Source organism: Giraffa tippelskirchi, chromosome 5, assembly GCF_054371585.1.
Source record: "Giraffa tippelskirchi isolate mGirTip1 chromosome 5, T2T-mGirTip1v1.2.pri, whole genome shotgun sequence".
NCBI lineage: Eukaryota > Metazoa > Chordata > Mammalia > Artiodactyla > Giraffidae > Giraffa > Giraffa tippelskirchi.
In genome coordinates, this window is record NC_137279.1 from 1,089,137 (window position 1) to 1,115,541 (window position 26,405).

At 53.5% G+C, this 26,405-nt stretch overlaps 2 protein-coding genes and 2 long non-coding RNA genes across 58 annotated transcripts in view; 1 reads left to right on the forward strand and 3 right to left on the reverse strand.

Moving 5' to 3' along the window:
• SYT2 (synaptotagmin 2) overlaps positions 1–1,931 on the reverse strand; it is a 73,855-nt gene extending 71,924 nt beyond the window's left edge. For 3 of the 6 annotated variants that reach the window (XM_081487355.1, XM_081487352.1, XM_081487351.1), the window contains exon 1: positions 737–917. Coding sequence is in view for 1 of the 6 variants with exons in the window: in XM_081487350.1 (XP_081343476.1) it covers positions 737–1,696 (960 nt within the window). In the remaining 5 variants the exon portion in view is untranslated. Of the gene's footprint in view, positions 1–736 lie in introns of all 6 variants that reach the window. The other 3 variants (XM_081487354.1, XM_081487353.1, XM_081487350.1) reach the window with 2 other exon arrangements.
• Positions 1,820–6,798, forward strand: LOC145505418 (uncharacterized). Its single transcript, XR_014053007.1, has 3 exons — positions 1,820–1,961; positions 2,232–2,447; positions 3,523–6,798. It is a non-coding gene; the product is annotated as an uncharacterized LOC145505418 (long non-coding RNA).
• LOC145505417 (uncharacterized) lies at positions 4,086–8,254 on the reverse strand. The gene is made up of 2 exons (XR_014053006.1): positions 7,460–8,254; positions 4,086–7,056 (listed from the first exon to the last, which is right to left on the reverse strand). It is a non-coding gene; the product is annotated as an uncharacterized LOC145505417 (long non-coding RNA).
• A 7,159-nt stretch (positions 8,255–15,413) lies between these two features.
• KDM5B (lysine demethylase 5B) overlaps positions 15,414–26,405 on the reverse strand; it is a 73,387-nt gene continuing 62,395 nt past the window's right edge. For 12 of the 50 annotated variants that reach the window (XM_081487394.1, XM_081487390.1, XM_081487379.1 and 9 more), the window contains 6 exons: positions 25,806–25,964; positions 20,683–21,168; positions 18,948–19,059; positions 18,188–18,321; positions 16,780–17,100; positions 15,414–16,330 (listed from right to left, as the gene is read on the reverse strand). In XM_081487394.1, coding sequence (XP_081343520.1) covers positions 16,193–16,330; positions 16,780–17,100; positions 18,188–18,321; positions 18,948–19,059; positions 20,683–21,168; positions 25,806–25,964 — 1,350 coding nt within the window. In that variant the 3' untranslated portion in view covers positions 15,414–16,192. Of the gene's footprint in view, positions 16,331–16,775; positions 17,101–18,166; positions 18,322–18,943; positions 19,060–20,682; positions 21,169–25,805; positions 25,965–26,405 lie in introns of all 50 variants that reach the window. The other 38 variants (XR_014053033.1, XR_014053030.1, XR_014053026.1 and 35 more) reach the window with 10 other exon arrangements.

A 26,405-nucleotide genomic window follows, 5' to 3' on the forward strand; every position in this document is an offset into this window, starting at 1 on the left:
TGGGTACCCAGCCGGGAGGAAGGCTGGGCTGCCCAATGAGGGGAGAGCTGCCCGGTGGCAGGAGTGCCCAGCGCGGGGGAGGCCTGCAGCGCGACGGGACGTCCTAAGTCTGCTGAGTCATGAGATTTGGAAGAGGTGGGGGGCGCCTGCAGCCCCTCGCATCCCTGCTCCAGCTCCTCCGGACCCTCGACTGCAGATCACACTCGTGGTTTGCCTCCGCGCCGTCTCCCCGACCCAGGGTCTCTACCTCCTGGAGCTCAGGACCCTCCCTGCCCCCCCCCACGACGGCGGGGCCGGGGGTCCCCGAAGCTTGAGGTGGAGGCAAGGAGAACCTCGGCTGGAGACCGCTCAGGCGCGCAGGGGTGGGAGAGACGGGAGTGGGGACGTCCCCGAGACGCGGGAAGAGGGTCGAGGGCGCAGAGCCCGGGGGCGCAGCTGAGTCGGCCCGGCCCTCTGCTCCGCAGTTCGTCCCGGGGGACCTAGGGAGGAAGCTGCCCCTGCTACCGCCCCAAACCCGCAGAGCAGCGACTCCCTGCCGCTCGGGTCAGGCTCCCCAGACTCCTCATCTGGATGCGCGCAAACTCCCCCAAAGGACGGTGCGGGCGCCCGGGTCCCTCGGCCTCAAAGCTCCGCGACCGCCCGCCCCCGGGAACGGACCCCACCCTCGGCCCCTCGGTGAGGAGCAGAAACTTCTGAGGAGGCGGTCGGCGCCCCTCATCGCGGCGGTACGACTCACCCGAGTGGCCAGCCAGAAGGGACCCGCGTCCCCGAAGTGAGGGCCGGCGGGCTGCTGGCGATGGCCGAGGGGGCGTCCGCTCGGCCCGGAGTCCCGCGGCGCCCCGGCCCCAACTCGGCCGGACTGTCTTTGCCGCAAGACTTGCTGAGCTTGCAGCCTACGCCGCGGCGAGGGAGGCGCGCGACCCGCCGAGCGCGCTGCAGTGCGGGGAGGTGATGGGGGCGGGGCCGGGGGCGGGGCCCAGAGGAAGTGGGGCGGAGCCGGGCGGAGACCCGCAGGAGGCGAGGGAGGCGCGCGACCCGCGGAGCGCGCGGAGGTGGTGGGGGCGGGCCCGGGGCGGGGCCGGAGGGGCGGGGTTGGGCCCGGAGGAGGGCGGGGCCGGGCGGAGACCGGCAGGAGGCAGAGAGGCGCACGACCCGCCAAGCGCGCTGCCGTGCGCGGAGGTGGCGGGGCGGGGCCGAGGGCGGGGCCCGGAGGAAGGGCGGGGGGAGTGGGGGTGGAGCCCGGAGGAGGGCGGAGCCCTAATGGGCGGGGCCTTGGAGGGGCGGAACCGGCAGGAGTTAGGAACCTGTCAGGAAGGGGCGGAGTCCGGGGGAGGGGCGGAGCCCGGCAGGAGGTGGGAACCTGCCAGGAGGGGGGAACCTGCCAGGAGGGGGTGGAGCCCGGGGAGGGGGAGGGGAACAAGAGGGGCGGGGCGGGGCGGGGCGGGAGAGGGGCGGGGGCGGGGAGAGGGGCGGGAGAGGGGAGGGGCGGGGCGGGAGAGGGGCGGGGCGGGGCGGGAGGAGGGGCGGGGCGGGAGGAGGGGCGGGAGGAGGGGCGGGAGGAGGGGCGGGAGGAGGGGCGGGAGGAGGGGCGGGAGGAGGGGCGGGAGGAGGGGCGGGAGGAGGGGCGGGAGGAGGGGCGGGAGGAGGGGCGGGGGCGGGCCTGCCCTGGCAGACCCGGGTGCCTTACGCGCAGCATCTCTGGGTTCTCAGTGCCCACCCCGGACTCCTGCTCAAGGTCAGGAAGGGTCGGACCAGGAGCCGTCCTCACCCAAGAGGGGCTGTCTCTCTCGTGCCAGCTCCCCCTCAACGTCCCAAACCCACTGCAGCTCGAGGCGCCATCACTGGCCGCAGGAGCCCTGGGAGCCGTTTGGGGTCTCTCAGCCCCTCTCCTCGCCGTCCTCCTCCTCGGAAGGTCACCCCCCCTGCAGTTGTCATCTGGAGGGAGGGGTTTCCGAGCTTTGGTGAGGAAGAGGAGGACTCTTGGGAGGTGTTAAAGATGCCCGGAGCGGGTCAGAGAACAGCGTGGGTGGGGACAAGCACGGGAAGGTGGGAGAGACGGAACGGAGGGCCGATTATCACAGGCCAGGGCTTTCCGCACGGCTGGCCTCAGAGCTGCGGTGGGTTTTGCAGGGAGCAAACAGCCCCCGAAGGGTCCTATGGCCAAGTAGCTGCAGATAGTGGAGGCATGGAAGGGCGGGGTGGGAAGCACCAGCTGCTGCTCTCCCTTCCAGGGCCTGGAGGGGCGGCTCCGCACCTGCAGCTCCCGCAGCATCTGGAATATCTGAATCTTCACGAGCTCTCTTGGAGTCAGCTTTATCACCAGAGGGCAGTTTCTGCCTCTCCCAGGGATGGCCAGAGAGGTTCCCGCCAGAGTGCGCCTGACCTGACCTCAGTTCTCAGTAGCACTGCCTGAGTGAAGGGGAATACCGAGGGGGGACAAAACGAAAGTAAGCTTTGAGGGAGGGGGGCGGGGAGAGGAGCAAGGCTTTTCCCGATCACTCATGGAGGCCGTCCCAGCCATCTTGCTTCAAGGGGATGGGAGGCCTGCGAGGTCCTTGATGGGACTGCAGCTGCGCCTGCCCGAGGCCTGGAGGTCACCCCTACGCACAGGGCAAGGGGCAGTGGAGTCTGAATCCACGACCAAGCGAGGCATCTGAGCTGACACCTTCAGGCTGCCGACCCCAGCCAGCGTCCTGGGACGTGCTGCCTCGCTGGGGGGCCTGGGTCGTCCTTCCTGCTCCCCAGCTGGTGACGCATCTGCAGGACGCAAGCCAGAGAGGGCTGCAGTCTCTTGGCACAGAACCTGGCCAAGCCAACTGGGCTGCCTCACTGGCTACCACTCCAGTCAAAACCTGTGTCACCTGCTGGCAGGGCTCCTCCTAAATGATCCCGAACCCAGGGGCAGAGGGAGCTGGCCTGCCTCCCAGACTATTTAGCATCTAGGCTGTAGTCAGTTTGGTTAAATGAAAAATGTGACGTTCCTGGCCAAAGCCTCCGCATTAATCCATCAGGACCAGTAGTGTCGGTTACAAGCCTGACTGGGAGCTCAGCACCCCTGGCACCCATTCCCCAGGCTCTGCAGCTGAGAGAAGGGTGGACGGACGCCCACCACCCACCCGTGTTACCAGATACTTTGCTTTCCAACTGTTCATCTTTTGAAAGAAGAGCCTGTGGTCACCCTAGACACTGAACTGCTGTTCAACTAGGCCATTAAGGCAATCCCTTTGTCTCTGTGCAATACCATTTGAACCCATGAAGGTAGGGGAGAGCTGCCTAATTTTGAGGGTTCTCTAGGGAGAATGAGCCTACAATCCCCTGGTTACCCGGCTTCACCACTTTCTGCTGAACAGAGCTTCCTGCTGTTTCATTTCTGATTGTCTCAAGCCGGAGGCAGGCAGAGGGAGGTGGCATCTCGCCCATCACTGCTCTCCCTGGGGACCCAGACCCCCTGCCCCCTCATCCACCCACTGGCTGCTCAGCTGCTTAAATAATCCTGCTTGTGCCCATCTTCGTCTCTCACAGGTCTGCTGGCACTTGGATCGCACCCCCACTATGTTCCGGGACGTCTCTGCCTCAAGAAGCTTCCAGAGTCCTGCTGCTGCTGTTAGAGCAGACAGAGGCAAGCCAGAGGGGCGAGCCGGCCGTCACCACGTCACCACGCAGGCCTCAGCCGCTCCCGGCTCCTGCTTTCCCCTCACACCCCTCCCAACACAAACATGCCCGCAAAGCTGCCCCCCACGCCCCATACACCCTGTCAGTCTCGGGAGCAGTTTGCATTGCTTCTGACAATTCAGCAAACCTTGGTGAAGCTTCCACTGAGGCACCTGCCTTCCTGCTTGTAAGAGAGCGAAGGGTTTTAAAACTTCTGGCAATTCCTGCCACTCAGGTCTTAGTGACCTTCATCTAACCTGATTTGTAGACATACCAGGTTTAAAGGTATTTTAATTTTGCTTACACTAACATATTTCATACTCAACTCCACTTAATTTCTTAGCTATTGCATAAAAGTGCTTTTAATACTGAAGACATTAGCTCATTAGATGGGACCAAAAAATGAAACACAGATAAAGTTAAGTATCACACAATTTGCATATCTTGAATTTTAATACAAAAAACCCCACCACAGTCTCTAAACAGTCAGTGAAGGCCAACTCCTCCAGGAAGCTGGCTAAGTGAACTATAATTATTTATTCCCCATGCGATGAACAAACACAAGAGATGACTCTACACATGGACATCACCAGATGGTCAATACCAAATCAGATTGATTATATTCTTTGCAGCCAAAGATGGAAAACGTCTATACAGTCAGCAAAAACAATACCAGGAGCTGACTATGGCTCAGATCATGAACTCCTTATTGCAAAATTCAGACTTAAATTGAATTAGGTAAAACCACTAGACCATTCAGGTATGACCTAAATCAAATCCCTTACGATTATACAGTGGAAGTGACAAATAGATTCAAGGGATTAGATCTGATAGACAGAGTACCTGAAGAACTATGGATGGAGGTTTGTAACATTATCCAGGAGGTGGTAATCAAAACCATCCCCAAGAAGAAGAAATGCAAAAAGGTAAAATGGTTGTCTGAGGAGGCCTTACAAATAGCTGAGAAAAGAAAGCAAAAGGCAAAGGAGAAGAGGAAAGATATTCCCATCTGAATGCAGAGTTCCAAAGAATAACAAAGAGAGGTAAGAAAGCCTTCCTCAGTGATCAATGCAAAGAAATAGAGGAAAACAACAGAATGGGAAAGACTAGAGATCTCTTCAAGAAAATTAGAGCTACCAAGGGGACATTTCATGCAAAGATGGGCTCAATAAAGACAGAAATGGTATGGACTTAAACAGAAGCAGAAGCTATTAAGAGGGGGTGGCAAGAATACAGAGAAGAATATACAAAAAAGATCTTCATGACCCAGATAACCACGATGGTGTGATCACTTACCTAGAGCCAGACATCCTTTAGTGTGAAGTTAAGTGGGCCTTAGGAAGCATCACTAGGAACAAAGCTATTGGAGGTGATGGAATTTCAGCAGAGCTCTTTCAAATCCTCAAAGATGATGCTGTGAAAGTGCTACACTCAATATGCCAGCAAATATGGAAAACTCAGCAGTGGCCACAGGACTGGAAAAGGTCAGTTTTTATTCCAGTCCCAAAGAAAGGCAATGCCAAAGAATGTTCAAACTACCACACAATTGCACTCATCTCACATGCCAGCAAAGTAATGCTCAAAATTCTCCAAGCCAGGCTTCAACAGTATGTGAACCGTGAACTTCCAGATGTCCAAGCTGGATTTAGAAAAGCCAGAGGAACCAGAGATCAAATTGCCAACATCTGTTGGATCATCGAAAAAGCATGAGAGTTCCATAAAAACATCTACTTATGCTTTATTGACTATGCCAAAGCCTTTGACTGGATCACAACAAACTGTGGAAAGTTCTTCAAGAGATGGGAATACCAGACCACCTGACCTGCCTCCTGAGAAATCTGTATGCAGGTCAAGAAGCAACAGTTAGAACCGGACATGGAACAACAGACTGGTTCCAAATAGGAAAAGGAGTAAGTCAAGGCTGTATGTTGTCACCCTGCTTATTTAACTGCTATGCAGAATACATCATGAGAAACCATGGGCTGGAGGAAGCACAAGCTGGAATCAAGACTGCCAGGAGAAACATCAATAACCTGCGATATGCAGATGACACCAGCCTTATGGCAGAAAGTGAAGAAGAACTAAAGAGCCTCTTGATGAAAGTGAAAGAGGAGAGTGAAAAAGTTGGCTTAAAACTCAACATTCAGAAAACTAAGATTATGGCATCTGGTCCCATCACTTCATGGGAAATAGATGGGGAAACAATGGAAACAATGACAGACTTTATTTTTTGGGGCTCCAAAATCACTGCAGATGGTGAGTGAAGCCATGAAATTAAAGACCCTTGCTCCTTGGAAGGAAAGTTATGACCAACCTAGACAGCATATTAAAAAGCAGAGAATTACTTTGCCAACAAAGGTCCGTCTAGTCAAAGCTGTGGTTTTTCCAGTGGTCATATATGGATGTGAGAGTTAGACTATAAAGAAAGCTGAGTGCCGAAGAATTGATGCTTTTGAACTGTGGTGTTGGAGAAGACTCTTGAGAGTCCCTTGGACTGCAAGGAGATCCAACGAGTCCATCCTAAAGGAGATCAGTCCTGGGTGTTCATTGGAAGGACTGACGTTGAAGCTGAAACTCCAATACTTTGGCCACCTGATTGCGAAGAACTGACTCACTGGAAAAGACCCTGATGCTGGGAAAGATTGAAGGCAGGAGGAGAAGGGGACGGCAGAGGATAAGATGGTTGGATGGCATCACCAACTCGATGGACATGAGTTTGAGTGAGCTCCGGGAGTTGGAGATGGACAGGGAGGCCTGGCGCGCTGCGGTTCATGGGGTCGCAGTCAGAGACGACTGAGCGACTGACCTGAACTATTTATTCCCCACGCAATGAACAAAAACAATTAAGTTTTAAAAACTGAGTCCAGTAAAACTCAAATACCACAGAATGGGGAGTGTGGAGGACTTATCTCTAATTTTATACTGCTAGAAAAGTCACATCTTAAGATTCTCAGGACCATACTGGCATAGAGAGGAAGTGAAATAAATCCCAAAGATGATGATCTCAGATTTGATCAGATCACAGGACGTTGTAAATATCATGGGGACTCCCTTTTTTCACATTCTTTGATCTAGCTTTTCTGGAAGCAAACATGATTTTTTCTTTTCAAAGGGAATAATAGTAATAAACACTCAGTTTTATCTTTATATTCCCCCTTCCTCCGCGAAGCACCCGCCAGTCTGGTGTCCCAGGTAAATAAATGCCTCTGAGCGGAGGCCCCCACGCCCCAGTCGAGGAGCTTCTCCTGAGCTGTCCTGCTCGTTCCCCAGACAGCCCCTCTTCCCTGAATCCAGAAATGCACAGAAGCGGCTGTGTGCTGCCGAGTGCTCCAGCTGGAAGCCACACCAGGTGGAGGACTCTTCTTCCCCGAGGGCAAGCACGGCTCTCAGGACACAGGACAGCCACTGTCGAGGGAGGAGAAGCAAACCAGCTGAGACCTTGTCTGAATAATTCCTCTGGGGCCCTTTACATCTACGAGTCCATGAAGTGCCCCTGCGTTGAGGCTGAGTCTCAGAGCGGCTGGCCGTGCAGAGGCTGTCGGGGAAGAGGCCTCAACGGACGCTCGGCCGGCTGGGATGTCCCAGGCCGCCCTTCCCTGGGCCTCTGCACGTCTGCAGCAAGCCAGACACCCTCAACTGCAGCCTCACTGCGTGCCCTCACCCCGCCCCCCAGCGGGGACACCATCTGTCCAGCACCCGCTGGGGGCTGGGAGCGCAGAGGCTGACACTGGCACCCCCCCCCGGGGCTTGTGGCACCTGAGACCCCCGACTCCCCCAGGGGGATGGCAGGAGTCCTGCAGTGACTGACCCAGGTGACCTCCTAGAACCTCCAGACAGCAGCAGCAGGTCAGGGTGGCCGTAGGGCGTTGTTTCTCCATTGGACGGAGACCTCAGCACCTGCTGAAGTGTTGTGGCTCGGGGCGGGGGCTGTGGGAACCCTGGGGAGGGCCTTGAAGCCGGCGGCCATGAGGCTTCAGTGACAGGAAGATCCGGGGTGGGGGAGTCACGCGAGGTCAGAGGCGAGGGCTAGGCCACGGCAGGTGGGCTTAGCCAGGTCGTTCCGGTTTTCTTCACAAGTGAGCAGAGACCGCTGAAGGCGTCTACACACAGGAACCTGGTCAAGTTTGTGTTCTAGGCAAACCACTCATGTCAGGCGGTTGGAGGCCCACACTGGCCCCCTCCGCTGCTGACTTCCTAAGGGGGCCTGTAGGTGGTACTGGCCCTTGTGGCTTCTGGTGCCCAGCTGCCTGGATTCAATCTCGAGCTGGGCTCAGCTCGCCTCCCGCAGGCATGGGTACTAAGCAGTGAGCTCAATTCATGGGAATGTGGGGGGACCCACAAAGGGGCTGTGCTGGAGCCGGGGCTTGTCACTGCTACCTCTGGCCAGCAAGTTTCATGATGGCTGTCCTCATATGCCCCAGAGAAGTAGAGGGATGTTCCCAAGGACACGCAGTGAGCCGGGAAGCTTCCTCACTCAGCCTGTGCCCCACCCACGGCAAGATTCAGAAAGGAGAGGGCCCTGAGCCTAACCCTCGTCTTTGGAGCAGGGCTTTGCGTGTCTGCTTTGCTTCTGGTCTGGAAGATCGCTGTGTGTGTGCAGCTAGGTCCATGACTGACACGGCGTGCTGGGCCTTTTTTTCTGGGTTGTGGGCATTGATGGGGCTTCTGCCCAGAGAGGGCTTGGCTACCACAGAGCCTTGCTTCAGGCTGGGCCCATCACCTAGACGTGCCGCCCTCCCGTCACTAAAGGTCTTGTTTTCTCCTGCTCACTTGCCAGGATCTCAATGGATATGCCTGGCCTGCGCCAAGTGACGTGCCTTTGCCAACCATGGGAGGAGATGCGGGGTGAGGGCAGAGAGCCACGGGGGAGGTGCCCCCCATCGGCAGGGTCCCTGCACCCTGAAGCTGCAGATACCTGGACCTTAATAAGACAACTGGAATGCATTTCCAACCTGTCTGAATTAAGCAAACCCGTTTAGGAGAAAAACAATGTCCAATCAGTTCTCTAAGCTTCTATAAGCTGCACAGCCTTTAAGGGCTTCAGAAGTTTGTAGGGTTTAGGAACTCTTCATTGCCTTGGGGAGCCACACCCCCCAAAGGCAAGGCTTACAGTACACAGAGGCCTGTCACCTTGTGGGTGTGGGTCCACACTGTGGAACTTGACCGTCTGGGCGTGAGCCCCGCCCGGCCCCTCGGCACCGGCTGGATAGCCTTCAGTCCTAGCGGCTGCGTGTCCTCTGGGAGACGACGGTGGTGCTGGCCGCACACGAGGCTGTGGAGAGGGGGTGAATTCAGGCTCAGCTTTCAGAGAGCACCCACCACGTATTAAGGACTGTGTTGGCTTCTGTTTCCTATCATTGCTTGCCCCCCACACACATACATCTCGTTCTGGTCACGCTGGGGCTCCTTGAAGAGGTCTCCTTCACTCACAGGAGCAGAGTCTGTACCCAAGGGTCCCCCTCAGAAGCAAGGCCTGTCCCTGCTCTGAGGAGCCCTGCCCCAGAGCTTGCAGTCAAGGCTCTGACTCACCTGAGGTGGGGGCTGGGTGGGACTGGGGGAGGTGAGTGGGCCCAGCCTCCCCCTCAGCACAGTCACCCAGTCCTGACTCCACCAGTCGTGAAGCCCACGAGACCAAATAATCCCAGAGACCTGTTTCCATAGGCCCCTCTGCCCTGGACTCAGCTTCTCAGGGACTGCATCCAAGTTCTGTACGCCTCAAATCCACACGACCTCGCACAGGGCCACCGGCAGCTTGGGTAGAAGGCCTGAGTGCCCCACCTTAAGTCCGTGGCTGAGTCTCCCCTGAGCAGAGCCGAATCCGAGGGGCCCCAGGCTGCAGGCGCACGGTGTCGGAGGGCCGGGCTCAGGGACCTGGCAGGAACGTGGCCCAGCACCAGCCCTCTGCTGCCCCCTGCCGCCCACCAACAGCCCTGCGGGCTCGTGCTGAGGGCCGCCCCATGGTGTATTCAGCCACCATGTCAGCCGCCAGGCTATCGGGGCACAGCCTTCGCAGGAACCTGGAGAATCCCCCCTCGACTAATACCTACCTGCTCCCAATTTTAAGTTCTGAAGCTAAGGGTGAAGGCCCCACACACCCCCAGAGAAACCGCTCCTTGGGTCAGAGAAGCCCCAGGAATGGCCCCTGGTGGCCGTGGAGCGCGCACAGCGGGAAAGCCTGGCTGTGTCTCCGGGACACGGGCTTGGGTCTGGCTCCTGGGCAAGGCACACCCCAGTGCTGCTTCCAGGGGGCAGTTCAGGAGAGGCTCTTGGGGGAGGAAGTTGCGGGGAGGGTCCCAGGCAGCACAGGGCAGACCTCTGCCGGAGGCCCTGGTCCCTAATGCCGCTCTCCCCAGCTTCCAAAGACTGAAGCTGGGGAAGTGGGTATGGCAGCCTTGGTTCACATCTGCGAATCCCAAAGACTAAGCCCCTATTTGTCTCTTCCTGGCCGACCCAACCAGGGAGAGCTCCGCCAGCACCCGGAGCAGGCCAGGCGGGCTTGGGCATCTCGGGCAGCAGCCAGGGCCTTGCTCGGTCCCCAGGCGCACCGCCTCCTTCCTGCTCAGTGGCCTCTTTCTGGGCACTGCTCCCCCTTGACGCAGTACGAAGACCCCTCGAAGCTGCTCACTCTTGCCCTTGAAGTTTCTTGGAAGGTGGGGGTGGGTGGTGGAAATTTAGAGTGCAGGGAACAGGCCTGGCACCCATGTTTACTGCAAGCTCAACTAGACCGTCTGGAGCATGACCAAGTTGGGAGGTCTATGCCCAGCAGACCCTGGCCTCACGGGGACTGTCAGACACGTTACTACCACTGTCCTTGGTGTCCATGGGGAAAAGGAAGCTGCGTGAGGAACCTGGAGCCCTGCACCACCAGGGCCACAGGTCCATCGCTGCTGGGGCGCAAGGTCGTCACGCTCGCCCCCAGCGCCTGCAGTCGGGGCGGGAGCAGAGGGGCGCCGTGAGCTCCCCAGCCCTAGGCACGTGCTCAGGGCTCTCGCTTGGAGCAGGTACAGACCCAGGAGGCTCACCCCACCTGCAGCCTGTGTTCCTGGGGCTCTCACGAGACGGGATGCCCACCACCCACTCTGAGAATAGAAGCCTCGGTGTGCCGCAACCACTGGAAAGTCCCGGGAGCCCATGAAGTTTCACCAGGGCTGGGCCAGGGCAGAGCACGCAGCGTACTAGTGGCGGGCTCTCCCAGCCCTGCCTCTCTGGGTCTGCGGTTGGCCCTCTCTGGTCTCACCTATCCCTAGCTGTCCGAGTCTGCTGTAGTCACGTGTTTTAGACGATTTAATTTTTGGCTGTGCTGGGCCCTGGCTCCTGCGCTGACTGTCTCCTTGTAGTCAGAGGGTGGGGGGCGGTTCTCGTCGCAGCGGCCTCCCTCGCCAGGGGGCACAGCTCAGTGTGGGCGCTCCTAGTTGCAGTGCACGGACTTAGTTGCTGAGGCATCTGGAATCTTCCCAGACCCAGGGTTGAACTCGTGTGCCCTCACTGGCAAGCAGATTCTTATCCACTGTACTAACCAGCAAAGTCCGTCATTATGTTTTCATTATATAAACCAATGAGTGTAAAGAGTTGCTTTTATAAAAACTAGACAGAACTGCTTATAATGTTGCTGTTAAATTTGTTATGGATAAAACTTACAGAAGATTGGAGAAAAAGTATTTGAACACTGAAAGTCAAATTCCTTCACACAATGTCTAAATTCTTTATCCATTTTAATGGAAGCCCAAACTGAAAAGCGTAGATAACGCACAGCGATCACTGTGGCGAAAAGCCCTTGCCCCCAAGCTGTGATTTCCTCAGTTTCAGTCTAAGTGGATGAACACAGGACTTTAGGTAACAGGAAGCATACCTTTTTCACCCACCGACTTTCTGATGAACAATCCCAGCACGAGCCCTTGGCCTGTGCACAAGGGGCCGCCTCCTGTGTGTTCCTGCTGGGATCACAGGTGGAAAGGAGCCACCACTTCAACTCCCACCACACCCCCAACACTCGGCTTGTAGGAGCTACACATTTGCTTCTAGGGAGACGGTGTCTTGGGCATTTATTTCCCACAGAGCAAATAACGATGTTCCCTGGGAAAAGCCATTGTTAACGTTTTCCTGTGTTCCAGTTCAAGGAAAACAGAAAGAATAGTCCTCCAGTCTCTACTCACCTGAACCAGGCCCACGACCTTGCAATCCCATTCCTGCATCCAACTCACTGAGTCCTCCTGAAAATAAGAGCACAGTGCCACCTTCCCTCCTAGAACAAGGAGCCCAAGACGGAAGAGGGGGCTGGGTCACCATCTGAAGGCTCCATCCCAACTGGTAGGAAGGTGAAGAGGTACCTGTGTAAGCAGTCTTGAAACACAGCAAAGCAGTCATCAATATGGAAGAAGTGAAATGTACACATTACACATGGACTCATTATGTTTTAGAACTGGATTTATGGTGGTGTGCCTTCATACGAGGTCTTGTCCAGGCAGCTTCTCAGGGACTGCCCTGAGGAGCAGAGGGGCTCTCAGGAGCCACGAGCTGGACGGGAGGTGGGAGGTGGGGGCCGCCCCCCTGGTGCTCAGGGTGAGGTACCAGGCTCCTCATCTCTCTTCAGCTCTTCTCCCCAACAGGTCAAGTCCAGCGGGAGGGACTGTGCTGTCTCCATCTTTACACTGCGGAAAGGCCATTCTAACACAGGCCGATACCCAGCACAGACTGGCACAGTGACTGATCGGCACTGGGCACTGACTTAAAATCCTTGCTGTGCATTCTGCCTCCTGTCACAGCACAGTTATCTGTGATCCATTACGTCTGTCACAAGCTGGGACACCCAGAAAGGACTTCGCCGGAACACCACCCACAGGCACTAACTCCAACCAAGGCCTGATTCAAGCCGGAAGTGGGCGTCAGTAGAATGCTGGGTTATCCGTCAAGATCACAGCAAGACAAAGGAGAGGCAGGAGCCTGTGACAACAGTTGAACCAGAGACAGAGAGAAGCCAGGCCTCACCCGCTCCAGGAGGCCCCCGTCCAGGCACCCAAAGGCCATGCCCTTCTATGGCGGGTGTGAACCAGAGACAGAGAGAAGCCAGGCCTCACCCGCTCCAGGAGGCCCCCGTCCAGGCACCCAGAGGCCATGCCCTTCTATGGCGGGTGTGAACCAGAGACAGAGAGAAGCCAGGCCTCACCCGCTCCAGGAGGCCCCCGTCCAGGCACCCAGAGGCCATGCCCTTCTATGGCGGGTGTGAACCAGAGACAGAGAGAAGCCAGGCCTCACCCGCTCCAGGAGGCCCCCGTCCAGGCACCCAGAGGCCATGCCCTTCTATGGCGGGTGTGAACCAGAGACAGAGAGAAGCCAGGCCTCACCCGCTCCAGGAGGCCCCCGTCCAGGCACCCAGAGGCCATGCCCTTCTATGGCGGGTGTGAACCAGAGACAGAGAGAAGCCAGGCCTCACCCGCTCCAGGAGGCCCCCGTCCAGGCACCCAGAGGCCATGCCCTTCTATGGCGGGTGTGAACCAGAGACAGAGAGAAGCCAGGCCTCACCCGCTCCAGGAGGCCCCCGTCCAGGCACCCAGAGGCCATGCCCTTCTATGGCGGGTGTGAACCAGAGACAGAGAGAAGCCAGGCCTCACCCGCTCCAGGAGGCCCCCGTCCAGGCACCCAGAGGCCATGCCCTTCTATGGCGGGTGTGAACCAGAGACAGAGAGAAGCCAGGCCTCACCCGCTCCAGGAGGCCCCCGTCCAGGCACCCAGAGGCCATGCCCTTCTATGGCGGGTGTGAACCAGAGACAGAGAGAAGCCAGGCCTCACCCGCTCCAGGAGGCCCCCGTCCAGGCACCCAGAGGCCATGCCCTTCTATGGCGGGTGTGATGGCAAAGCAAGTGCACCACACAGCCCACTTCTGCCGAACACCCCGAGCCTCACCAGCGCCTCTGCCTCCTGCCCCAGAGCTCACAGGCACCAAGAAGCAGGTTTCTACCAACCCCGAGCACAGGTGGCATCTCTGGCTTCAGGCTCACTCTGAGGGTGAACAAGCCCCTAGTCCCGGGGTGCTGGAAGGAGGCGGAAAGGGGTGGACCTTCCTTACAGACCGCCCAAATCCCAGGCTTCCTCCAGGACAGAGTCTACACACAGCCACACCCACCGTGCCCAGGGAGCAACCCCAGCCCAACCTGGAAGGAAAAACACAAGCCACCAGGTGAGGCTGGGCACGAGGTTCTCCATCCACAGGCCCTCCTGGCTGAGACCCCAGTCTCACTCAGCCCTCCTTCCTCACGTGGCTGTGCACCCGAGACAGGAAGGCATCAGTTCGCCCGTGTGACCATCTTTCCAGCCTCAGAGCACACACACGACCACCAGTGTCGCGGTGGGTCCCTAACAGAGGGGTGCAGCGGGAGGTCTGGATCTTCACATCACACGGCCGTGCGGGCAGGAGGCAGCTCGAGGACAGCTGAAGACACGGCCCGCCGGGTTCCTTACCAGCCGGCGACAGCTGGTATCTGACAGGCCCCTCAACTGCAGTACCATCGTACACAAAAGGTCAGCGGTCTCACCTGGGGAGGCGTGCTTCACATCAACTCCTGCCGCCCCCATCCCTGAGGGGCAGAGAATCTCCAGCACTAAGGATGCTACTGTCAGGGATCACGTACAACCCTCCAGGTGCAGAAGAAAAGCTGACAGGGCAGGAGCAGGGCACCCCAGACGGGCAGAGAAGCTCTCCACAGGCAAGGCTCTATCCCAGGAGTAGCGTGGCCTTTAAGCTTCCTTTCTCTGTGGAACTGGAGCAGTCAGCATCCTGCCCCGACGCCAGGGGCTCTAAGGATCTGGATGCTTAAAAGGCCAAGACCAGCAGCCTGGCCAACACTGTAAATCAACTACATGTGAATTAAAAAAAAAAAAAAGGCCCAAACTGCTCTAACTCCAGGCTGTACTCTGAACAGTCTCCTCCACTGGCCCCACAAACCCGTAAGATAAGGAGAAATATGACGGCAACTCTGGGAAAACTGCAGACGCTTCAGAGTCATTCTTAAAGAGATTTAATTATCTGAATTGCATAAAAGGAAGTAGTACACATGTAAATCTCCGCTACATCACAGACTGTTGCTGCTGTTTTTGTTGTTTTATTAAAGACTGCTGTTCCTACCCATCTTCGGGTTTATGGCTATAGAATGTAGGGAAAGTAGTTATTAGCAACAGAACAGGAAAAGCAAGTCAGAGTGTGCTCATCAGAACGTCTTCTCCACTGCAGAACAGGGTCCTCTGAGAAGAAAAGGTGTGGAAAGGTTGGGAGCCACCTACAATCGGGAACAGCAGCGAGTCAGAGATAGCAAGGCAAGTGGGAGGGGAGCCGGGCTGCTCACAAGTGCTCCCCGGACCCACCTTCTCCTACGCCTCCCTGAGGACGCACTCTCCTGACTCTGCCTTCTGAGGTCCTAACCCGAAACCAAACTTCCTGTCAATTCATTCCCCCAAGGAGGGCTCATCTGAGAACTGGAATGATTTGCCAACATTCTGAGAAAGCTTATTTAAAAACAGCATGGCTTTCAAGACAGGTTCTGGTCCGTGAAGACGGGAGGAAAGGGGAGTCTTTCTTAGTGGGGACTGGAGGCATGTGGCCCACCAGAGCAGGATACAGAAGAATCCCCTAATATCTGGAGGCCACCACAAGCTGCTGCTGCAGCCTGGCTGGGCAGAGGCAAAGCAAGCCCCCCTCGGGTTCTTCACGGCCCACAGGCAGGGGCAGAAGCAGCTGTAGGCTGATGGCTCTGAATAACCAGCAGGTAGTGTTACATTAGGACCAAGGATTTATTCCACAATATATACCGCAACACTTGATACAAGCTTCCAAATGAACAGGTGGGGGTGGGGGGTGGGGAGCCAGAACAGCTGTGATAGGTGCTTAGGGAGCAGCCTCTTCTCTGTCACCAGTTCACCAGTGACACCAGAAGCCAGATGTCGGTGTTCTGACATCCGCCAGATGCTAAAGCACCAACACACTGTTTGGAAGTTCGTTTGGTTTTAATTCCAGCCACTGAAACCAACATGGAAGTTATTGCTTAGATAAATAAACCTAGTCTACCAGGAAAAACAAAAGTGGATAAAGAAAACAAACAAAAACCTCAAAAGTGAAAAACTTAAGCTCCCCAATATGGTAACAGAGTAAACGAGAGAGAAATTCCTCAAATGAGGATTTACTGGGCCCTTCTGGGCACTGAAACCGAGTTGGACTCAGCCGGTAAACCCCAGCAAGAGGTAAGATTTTAATGCTGTACATGAAAAGGTGCAAGCGCCAATCCTTCCAAATTGGTGGGAACCCCTGCAAAAACAGTCAGCGTTTCAAACCTCAACAACCACAAACAGCTCTTAAGGAAAAAAATACAAAAAGTGTCAAAAAATTTGTCATTTTTTTTTTTTTCTTTTTTTCAAAGAGTTCTGGAAAAATGATCCCATAAGGAGTAGAAATAGCACCGTTCACAGGCTGGTTTGAACGCCAGTCCTGCAGCTTTGCTGAGAACCTGGAGGAGTCCCCGGGCCGAGTCCTGAATTAGGGAGGGGTCTGGTGGTTTTATCTCCGGCCCGGCGCGTCCGTCTCCGCACAGCGCGCGCACACGTAGTCCTCCTCCTCGGCCGTCTCGGGAGAGACACCAACACAGACCTGATGGAACCAGCGACTGCAGCTGCCGTCACACTGGACCCAGTCCACCTGGTTACAGAGAGCAGGGAGACGGGGTTTTCAGGGGAGAGCAGGCCCCACGGCCGGGGCAGCCACTGCCCCACACGGGACCTCCGGCACGGCAGCCCAGGCGAGCAGTCTAAGCTGTTCTCCACGTGGCGGCTGCTCGGGGGCTAGGACAGGCCGCCCCGTGACAAGGAAGCAAAGGGCACGACGGCAGCACCCCCCCACCTTCTGAGCGCCGGGCGGTGAGAGCTGGAGGAGCAGGAAAGGAAAGGGCAGAGGAAGAGTTTCTTCGAGAAAAGGGAGGAGACCCAGGAGCGATGTGAGAGCAGAGACACCAGTGGGGGAGGGTGAGCAATCCACTCAGATGGGCTCAAGGCAGGTAAGCAGGAGAGAGACCCGGTCGGGCGAGCTGTCGCTCACAGGGTTTCTGAGTTAAGGGAATGCACGTCCTCCACGGCCCAAACCTCACTGACCTCGTCTCCTTCTGGCTGCAGGCAGCTCACGGCCGGGCAGATGGCGTCCTCGTCCTCAGAGTCCTCCTGCTCCGAGGAGGACGTGTCTGAGGGCAGGGACTGCGTGTCGGCAGAGGGGGCCAACTCATAGCTACACTCTCTCTCTAACTTGAGACTGTCCGTGTCCTTGGGGTGGCTCAGTTTGATTCTCTTCTTTTTGGGGGCCCGCATTTTGGTGATTCGATCCCACCGCTCACTGGAGAGGCCTTCTCTTTCCAGGCGCCTCTTCAGCTTGCTCTCGAGGCCGCTGGCTCCGTCTCGCTTCCCTCGGCAGCCGTCACTCTGGGTGGAAGACAGCAAGCCCAGTTTAGCACACAGTTTGCCTCTCATTAAAGCTGCCATGTCAACAACCGCAGGCATGAGAAACAGGCACTCCCCACTGAAACCAAGACCACTGCCCCTGCTCCCCGGCCCCCAGCCCCCCTACAGGACCACCTAACTCCACCGTGCAGCCTATCAAAGGAGCACTGGAGAACGAAAATGCCCCCAACGTGAACGGTCTCACATCAGCCCAGCGGGGCTGGGAGGTGGGAGATACCAAACACACAAGCAAGTGCCTGGCGTCCACAGAGCTTCCTGTGAGGTGCTGACCCCCAGACGGCGAAGCAGCCAGGTCGAGGCCGTCCTTTGTAAAGGACATCTCCACCCCCTAGAGGAAAAAGGCGCTTTCAACTGAACACAGTTGGTAATGTGCTACACTATTTGGTACCTCAACGATAAATCAATCCTAAATGTGTCTACTCTTATGCTGTCTTCCTGCTCCGACTATATCCTCAGGGGTCAGCAATTTTGTTAACAGGATGCAGGAGCAGCAGCATCTTATGCTGCTGAGAAACAGGACCTTGGTACTTTAAGTAAGTTCGCACTTCAAACAGGCACCCTTGGGACTTCCCTGGAGTTCCAGTGGTTAGGACTCCCCACTTCTACTTCAGGGGGCACGGGTTTGAATCGTGGTCAGGGAATTAAGATCCTGTGGTGCAGCCAACAAGAACTAAACAAAATAAAAACGGGCCCTCTTGGTCTAGTCACCTGGTCCTAATAACAGCTGTCAGGTTCAGTTTAGAAGAGTATTTGTTACCTGTTGACTCCCAAGAATGAAAGCCTTTCCAGCTGTAATTACATTGTCATCTAAGAGGATTTCTCTTACACAAGAATAATACTGTTTCACACCTTACTAAAAAGAAAACTTTTCACACAGTGGTTTAAAAACCAGTATCAGAATCCAGGTTGTGAGCCCAGCCATCGGAACAGGGCTGTAGGGTAGACGGTCTGCATCCTTTCCTGGATCAAAAACAGCGTTTCACCCCTGTGCTATCGAGAAAGGGTGACACCAGGCCCCACTGCCCACCCTCTCACTGCCGGGTCTCACTGGAGAGCTGCGGTCAGCCTGCTGGGCAGGGCTCGGCTTCGCGAGTAGCGTCTGGTAGAGCTCCTGGGTTTCAGGAAGGGACACCTGGAGCAGCTGGGCCTCCATCAGCAGCTCGCTCACTTCTGGGCTGAGGCCTGTCAAGACCAGAGCAGATCACGGGGACACTCCTTGTGACATGAGCAGAGGAGGACCGCCCACCTGACTGCCACCCTCCCCACGTCAAGGGAGGCCACTTCATGTGCCCAGAGCCACAGCCTAACATGCCCAAATGGGACCGAGTCTACCGCTGATGCAGGAGAGACACTTCTGCCTAGACAGGTTATCACAGGGCCGGGCATTCTGCACGGGCCGGGGCTGCAGGCAGAACTCTTGGGGGAGAGTCGCCCTCAGGAGGGACAGAGGAGAAGCAGGGTCTCAAAGAGCCCCCTGGGGTCTCCTGAGTAATGAAGCAGCAAGTGAGCCTATGACTGAGCATCTGACCATACCACCTGCTGTATGCCCACCAGCTGACATGGGATGAACCCATTCCTCCCTGAAAGCAGTGGATATAAAGCTTTCCTTTGCACTTATAAGCCTTTAAATAGGATTTTCCTCCCACCTTTCAAGTATACAGTAACACATATCCCACATATAAGAATAAAGTCATTTTTTAACGGTTCCAGATTATCTACAACAAAAAACTACTGCAATATCACTTGTTACTATTCAAGCCCTCAAAGTAGTAACAACAATGATCATGATGATGATAATCAATACAGACCATGGAGGGGGATACAGCTCCGACCAGTGGAGAAGGGAGAGTGTAAATAGGAGGTTCTGTTGTCCCAGTCGTCGGGCAAGGAGAAGGACGTGGGGCCAGGAGGCTGAGACATCTGACGGAAGGAAAACATCTCACAGTAAGGCTCTTAAAGGACTAAGACTGCCACCAGCCTAACAGAAATAGCTTGGGTTATCAGGCAGCATCTAGCAGAGGACTTAATTTTCCCAAACTGAAAGAAGCCTCTGGCATCTCAGATCTGGCCAAGCCAACTCCTTTACACCAAGCCTTTGGCATTCCTGGTTGTGCCTGGACTGACTTCAGAGGTGAAGAGCACTACTGGGCAATAAGTCATTTTCTCTTCATGGAAACAGATCACACAGCCTCTTGAATTCCTGGGTAATACTTTGTAGGAAGATTTTAACCTGCCTGACACAAACATGTACCCCTTTGGGTAAACCAACTGAGGAGCTGCCAGACAGCACTCACATTCAGGTCCCTACCTTCTTCAGAGCTTATCAAAGGGGCTAGAACAGTTCTTTGACCACAAATGAGCACAGAGCAGTTGTGTTTTTTCTATTTATTAACACAAGGAAACTCCTAGCACGTCGTGTGTAAGGAACACAATTGTCTCCAATGTAGGCTGCTGCTGCTGCTGCTGCTGCTGCTAAGTCACTTCAGTCGTGTCCGACTCTGTGCGACCCCATAGACGGCAGCCCACCAGGCTCCGCCATCCCTGGGATTCTCCAGGCAAGAATACTGGAGTGGGTTGCCATTGCCTTCTCCAGTGCATCAACAGGAAAAGTGAAAGTGAAGTCGCTCAGTCGTGTCCGACTCTTAGCGACCCCATGGACTGCAGCCTACCAGGCTCCTCCGTCCATGGGATTTTCCAGGCAAGAGTACTGGAGTGGGTGGGGCGCCATTGCCTTCTCCGTCAATGTAGGCTAGGCTGTCCCAATAGCCACAACTCAACTATGAGGCAAAAACTTAAACACATCATTTGCTAAGTGCCAGGCACTATATTTCAGAAGCTGGAAATAAATGGAAAAAAAAAAGAAAGAAAGATAGCAAATACAGCAGAACCAACCGTCTGTCCATATATGTCTAACCTGCACTTCACTCAGCACTTGCAAATCACAGGCCTCTGCTGGGACAGCACCAGGGAGGTGCAGTGATTCTGCTAGAGTCTACAACATTTGGAAGTCATCAGATGGACCTTATAAGAAGACTAAACCCTGCATTCCTGAGTGCATTTTCTTATCTTCTGTGGATGAAGACAGAACCCCACCCCCGCCACCAAAGTGATGGTTAGAAGTATCAGGCTTCTGGCAGCAAGACCACGGAGAGCATGAAACCCACTGCCTCCCCTCTGAAACGACATAACACCTAAGACGCTCAAAAAGCAACAGGACCCAGAAGGAGGCACTTTCCCTTTCTGCTCAGTGACTTACATGATAGGAAGCAGGGAAAAAAAAGTAGCTAAGCAAAAAAAAAAAAAAAAAAAAATTTAAGTACATCTATTAAAAACATCTAGGTTCATACACACAAATGGGGAAATCATATGTATATCCAACAGGTGAAGTCAGCTCTACAGACGGACTGCTGGGAGCAGAGGAAACAAACAACGTGGCAGGTGCGCAGAGCCCTCGAAGGGCAGAGGGTGCTGCGAACGGTAGCGCCACAGAAGACACGGAGGCGAGCACAGTCGGAAAACCAGCCAAGGGATGGTCAGGCTCACCTTGCTTGTCTCTGGCACCTGTCCTGCTGTGCCCTGCCACCTGCCACACACCAGTCCTGAGCCCGCTCGGTCCTGCAAGGACTTGAGGTGCCCTGACGAGAGCAGCTGCCGGGCTCTGCGCTGCCAGCTCACGGTCCTCTCGATCATATACCGCAGTGCATCTCCCTCGGGCAGCCGGACGCGGATGCGCTGGAGCGAGGCCAGCAGGGGCAGAATCTTCTCGAGTGGAGGCTTCTCCGACCTCCGACAGTTGGGACACAGCCAGACTCGGGGGCCCTGTGGAATGCTGGGAGCCGCCACACAGCTGGTGTGGAAAGCGTCCCTGCAGAGTTCACACTGGACCATGGGGGCCGCGGGGCCCTTATGACACACGCAGACTTTCATCTCCACATCCTGCACAGGTGACAGCAGTTTCCCCTCATTGGCTTGTCGGAGAGACTGCAAGGCTTCCATTTCTCGTAGGCGAGCTTCCTCGAGTGCTGCCATCTAGAAAGGAGAGGACAATCAAGGACGATGGCACAGAGACCTCGGCCGTCTTCTTCGTGGTGGTGGAGAGCACTGGGCCCCAGAGCAGGCTCCGGGTTTAATGCCGCTGCTGCCTCACTAAGCCGCGGGATTGGATAACACCATTCCACTCACCGTGGCGGGACGTCCACAAGTATAAACTAGAGACGGGAACAGTACCCGCCTCACGGGGCTGCTGTGACGACCCCATGGCCATGTGACCAGACGCTCTGGCTGCCACTCAGCAAACCACACTGTCAGCAGTTACCTAACACACGCCGTTCTTCCAAGCCCAACTTCTTTGCACATGTATCTCTTAGAAAATATACCTCCCTTGTAAGATACAGGTTTTTCACCGCCTATGTACAAATTTCTGAGGTTTGTCTTCAGCTCCACTAATTTTTGTGATCTTCTAGAAAGGTACTTTAGATGAGAAAGTCTCTAAGATGCTATAGTAACCTGTGTCTCTTACTGCCTTTAACAATAGGCCTTATAGGTGTACTGGACACATGAACCGTACATAATGAAAGTGGATCCCTCATGAAGAAGTTAAAACAGAAACACTTTACCAAACTTCCCTTACACACACATATGCACAGGCACATGCTATGAGATCATTAGGGCAGAGACTAAAAGCAAGCTGCTTTTCTACAGCAAGTGGCATGTATATATGCTATATTCTGTCCTCTATTAAAACAAGAGCCATGCCTCACTTCCAAGGTCAGGTCATCTGTATAAGCACATTGAAAACACAAGCGTAACTAGCTTCAGAGCAAGGAGCCGAAGTGACGCTGAACACGCTCCTGACCAGTGTGTACAAGCTGTCCATACGTGGGGCCTCTACATGAGTCAGTCCAGGCTTTACAGACTTATTCACTGCTCACCATGAAGTAGAACTGCTTTAAGGGGGACCAATTCAAATCACTAGCTATGTTAAGAGTAAGTCACTACCCCCTCGGTACATAACACATTCGCCTTTCACAGCAAACGGCTGGATAACCCGAAGTCCTAATACTTCACTGAAGAGAAATATGGAGGAAGCATAGATTTTTAAAACTAGCATGCCCCACTAGAAGCAAAAACTAAAGGGTACAAGAACCATTTCTTTCCCAAGTCCATTTCCAAGTCCTTAAAATGTTAATGTGTCATAGCTAAAGCATTCCCGATGATCAGATCCGCCCCCAGTCACCAGATGAGGAACCTGAGTCCTAGGGCCAGACTGATGTGCCACTATTTCTGGATCAGAGGAGAAAATTCATGAATGAGGGGTTTAGGTAAGAAACAAAAAGATCTAGAATAAACCACCTAACAAACCCTTGCTATATTTAGAAACTCTCTTATTTCTGTAGATGGAAGCAATGTGCAGGCAGTACATACGAGGTTATGTCCTAACAAAGCGATCAACAGGTAACGTGCAGAGGTTCACAGACCACATCAGCAGGACTAGTCAAGCGAAGCTCCAGACAGACAGTGCCTTTACAAAAACCAACCATGTAATAGTGGAAAGCAGCACCTTGGAAGCACCAGAATGATGCTCAGGCAGCCACACCTGACTACAATCTGAAGGAAGGGACGCGTACACCACCGACAGTCCGTGTCAAAATACACAGACACGTCAGGGCAATCCCACGTCAATCGAAAGAGCAACCAGGCAGCAACGAAGGGTCAGACTGGAAAGGCATCCTGGCCCAAGGACAAATCCATTTAGTGCAGGTCCAGTAGCAGGTATGCTCCTGCTCTGGGAAGGACAATGCTTTGTGCCTTCAAAACCATCCTGAAGGGACTTCATCAACCTATAAAACTTCTGCACAGGGAAGGAAATCATCAACAAGATGAAAAGACAACTTACAGAATGGGAGAAGTATTGGCAACTTGTAACCTGATCCGGGGGACTGACACCCCAAATCGATGAAGAACTCATATAATTCAACAGCACAAACACCATCATCCCTACCAAAAACAAAAATCCAATTAAAATGGGCAGAAGATCTAGTAGACATTTTTCGAAAGATGACGAACAGGTGGCTAACAGGTACATGGAAAGATGCCTAACACCACTGACCGAAAGGGAAACGCAGATCAAAACCACACTGAGACACCGCCTCACACCTGTTTAAAATGACTATCATCGAAAAGACCTGAAATAACAGGTGTCAGCGAGGATGTGGAAAAAAGGCAACCCCCTCCTACACCAGGAGTGGGAATGTAAATTGTTGCAGCCACTGTGGAAAACAATATGAAGGGTCCTCAAAAAACTAAAAATAGAACTACCACAGGACCCAGCAATTCCATTTCTGAGTATACATCTAAAGGAAACAAAAATACTAACTTGGAAAGATTATCTGTACTCCCGTGTCCAAGGCAGCATTATTCACAACAGCCAAGATATAGAAACAACTTAAGTGTACCCATTGGTGGATGAGAGGATAAAAAAAAATGTGGTTGTGTATATACAATGGAGTATTATCAACCACAGAAAAAGAAAAGAATCCTGCCATTTGTAAGAACAGGGATGAACTCAAAGCATTATGCCAAGTGAAATAAGTCAGAGAAACACAAGTCCTATATGATCTCACTTACATGTGAAATCTAAAAAAGAACATACAAAAAAAAAAAACACACCCCCATAACCCCAAAAACACCCCACAGAAGATCACAACAAACTGTGGAAAATTCTTAGAGATGGCAACACCAGACCACCTTACCTGCCTCCTGAGAAATCTGTATGCAGGTCAGGAAGCAACAGTTAGAACTGGACATGGAACAACAGACTGGTTCCAAATTGGGAAAGGAGCACATCAAGGCTGTATATGGTCACCCTGCTTATTTAACTTATACGCAGAGTACATCATGTGAAACGCTGGGCTGGACGAAGCACAAGCTGGAATCAAGATTGCTGGGAGAAATATCAATAACCTCAGATATGCAGATGATACCACCCTTATGGCAGAAAGCAAGAACTAAAGAGCCTTCTGATGAAAGTGAAAGAGGACAGTAAAAAAGCTGGCTTAAAACTCAACATTCAGAAAACTATGATGGCATCCGGTCCCATCACTTCATGGCAAATAGATGAGGAAACAATGGAAACAGTGAGAGACTTTATTTTCTTGGGCTCCAAAATCACTGCAGACGGTAACTGCAGCCATGAAATTAAGATGCTTGCTTCTTGGAATAAAACCTATAACCAACATAGACAGCATAATAAAAAGCAGAGACATTACTCTGCCAATAAAGGTCCGTCTAGTCAAAGCTATGGTTTTTCCAGTAGTAATGTATGGATCTGAGAGTTGGACTATCAAGAAAGCTAAGCACCAAAAAATTGATACTTTTGAACTGTGGTGTTGAAGAAGACTCTTGAGAGTCTCTTGGACTGCAAGGAGATCCAACCAGTCCATTCTAAAGGAAATCAGTCCTAAATAGTCATTGGAAGGACTGATGTTGAAGCTGAAACTCCAATACTTTGGCCACCTGATGTGAAGAGCAGACTCATTGGAGAGGACTCTGATGCTGGGAAAGACTGAAGGCGGGAGGAGAAGGGGATGACAGAGGATGGGATGGTTGGATGGACACAACTCAATGGACATGAGTTTGAGTAAGCTCTGGGAGTTGGTAATGGACAGGGAAGCCTGGTGTGCTACAGTCCATGGGGTTGCAGAGTGGGACACGACTGAGTGACTGAACTGAACTGACTGACAGACAAAGAGGACCGATGGGCAGTTCCCAGAGGTAACTGGTCCGGGAGATGGGTCAGGGGATCAAAAGGTAAAAATAAATCCTGGAGGTGCAACATATAGCATGGTGACTCTAGTCATTAATACAAAAAGAAACCGTACTCCCTTCTCTGGGGAATATGTCTGTTGCGTCCAGCTCTTTGCAATGTCGTGGATTATAGCTGGCCAGGCTCCTCTGTCCATGCAATTTTCCAGACAAGAATACTGCAGCGCGTTGCCATTTTCTACTGCAGATAGTCATCAATACTATGTTATAGGTTTGAAAGTTGCTAAGAGAGTAGATGTTAAACGTTCTCATCACAAGAAAAAAAAAAAAACTCATGTGGTGATGGCTATTAACTAGACTCACAGAGGGATCACTGGGTAATATATACATATACTGAATCACCGTACGGCACACCTGAGACTAATACTACAGGTGAATTATACCAACTTGGAAAGTTTCTAAAGCATCCAGATCCCACAGCTCTCTTCTTTTGATCTGATACTGCGCTCACCAAACATCAGCTCAATACTGCTGCTTCTTCTTGAAGATGACACTATCTTTGGATCCACAGCGCTGACGCTAAGAGGAGATCAGACTCAGGAGTACCCAGTACCCTTTCCAGTGTATGTCCTGTTGTAAACTTAACAGTAAGCTGGCATTGCAGGTCACCTGTTAGCCCTGGACCAAGCTACAGGCTTGGGAAAAGTGTTTCTGAGTCTAGGAGGCCTTGCAGGCACCTTTCATTCAAAACTTTTATAAGTAACAGTTTTCCTAAAGTCGCTTTGGTAAAACAGAGGACTCCGGAAGTTATTCCCCTACTTGCCTTGCCTTCCCAACAGACCCAGTAAATAAGAGCTAGACATGCCCCACCCCCGAGAAAAGAGGAGAGCAGCAGCACGCACAGCTGAAGCGGTCTCTCTGCTTTCCGTCAGCGCTCTCTCCAGGTCGCTCAGACTCTCCACGCGCGGACTCCTCTTCTTGCCACTTGGCAAGGGCTCCTTTAACTTTCTCTGCTTCCTCTTCAATCCCAAAAGGCCAATATCACACCGAGGACACAGCACCTGATGTGGAACAAAGCACAACCATTGTGATCTATCTGGTTTACCATAAAGCATTACGAAGTTCCCAAATAAAAGCCTAAGCCATGTGAAGGACATGAATTTCTTTATATTTTGCATAACATGCCACCCTGATCCCAGAAATCCTACTCTACCAAGGAAGGAAGCAGGGTGAAGGAAATCTCTCAAAAAGACAGACTTTTGATTCAGATTCAATCAAACAGTAAGTAAAAGGAAGAAAAATAAAATGCAATGATTCCAGTCATAACGTGTGACTAGCATCAGCTTAAGGAAACTACAAAAAGTGTTAACTATAAGCATGTTGAGAGGTGGAGATCTTTTATCAAGCTTGGCAAATGCAAGTGGTGAAGCATTGCCAAGGTTAAATGTTCAATTTTAACAGACCAAGGAACTTCAAAGAGGATTATTTCTTCCTTAGTGAAT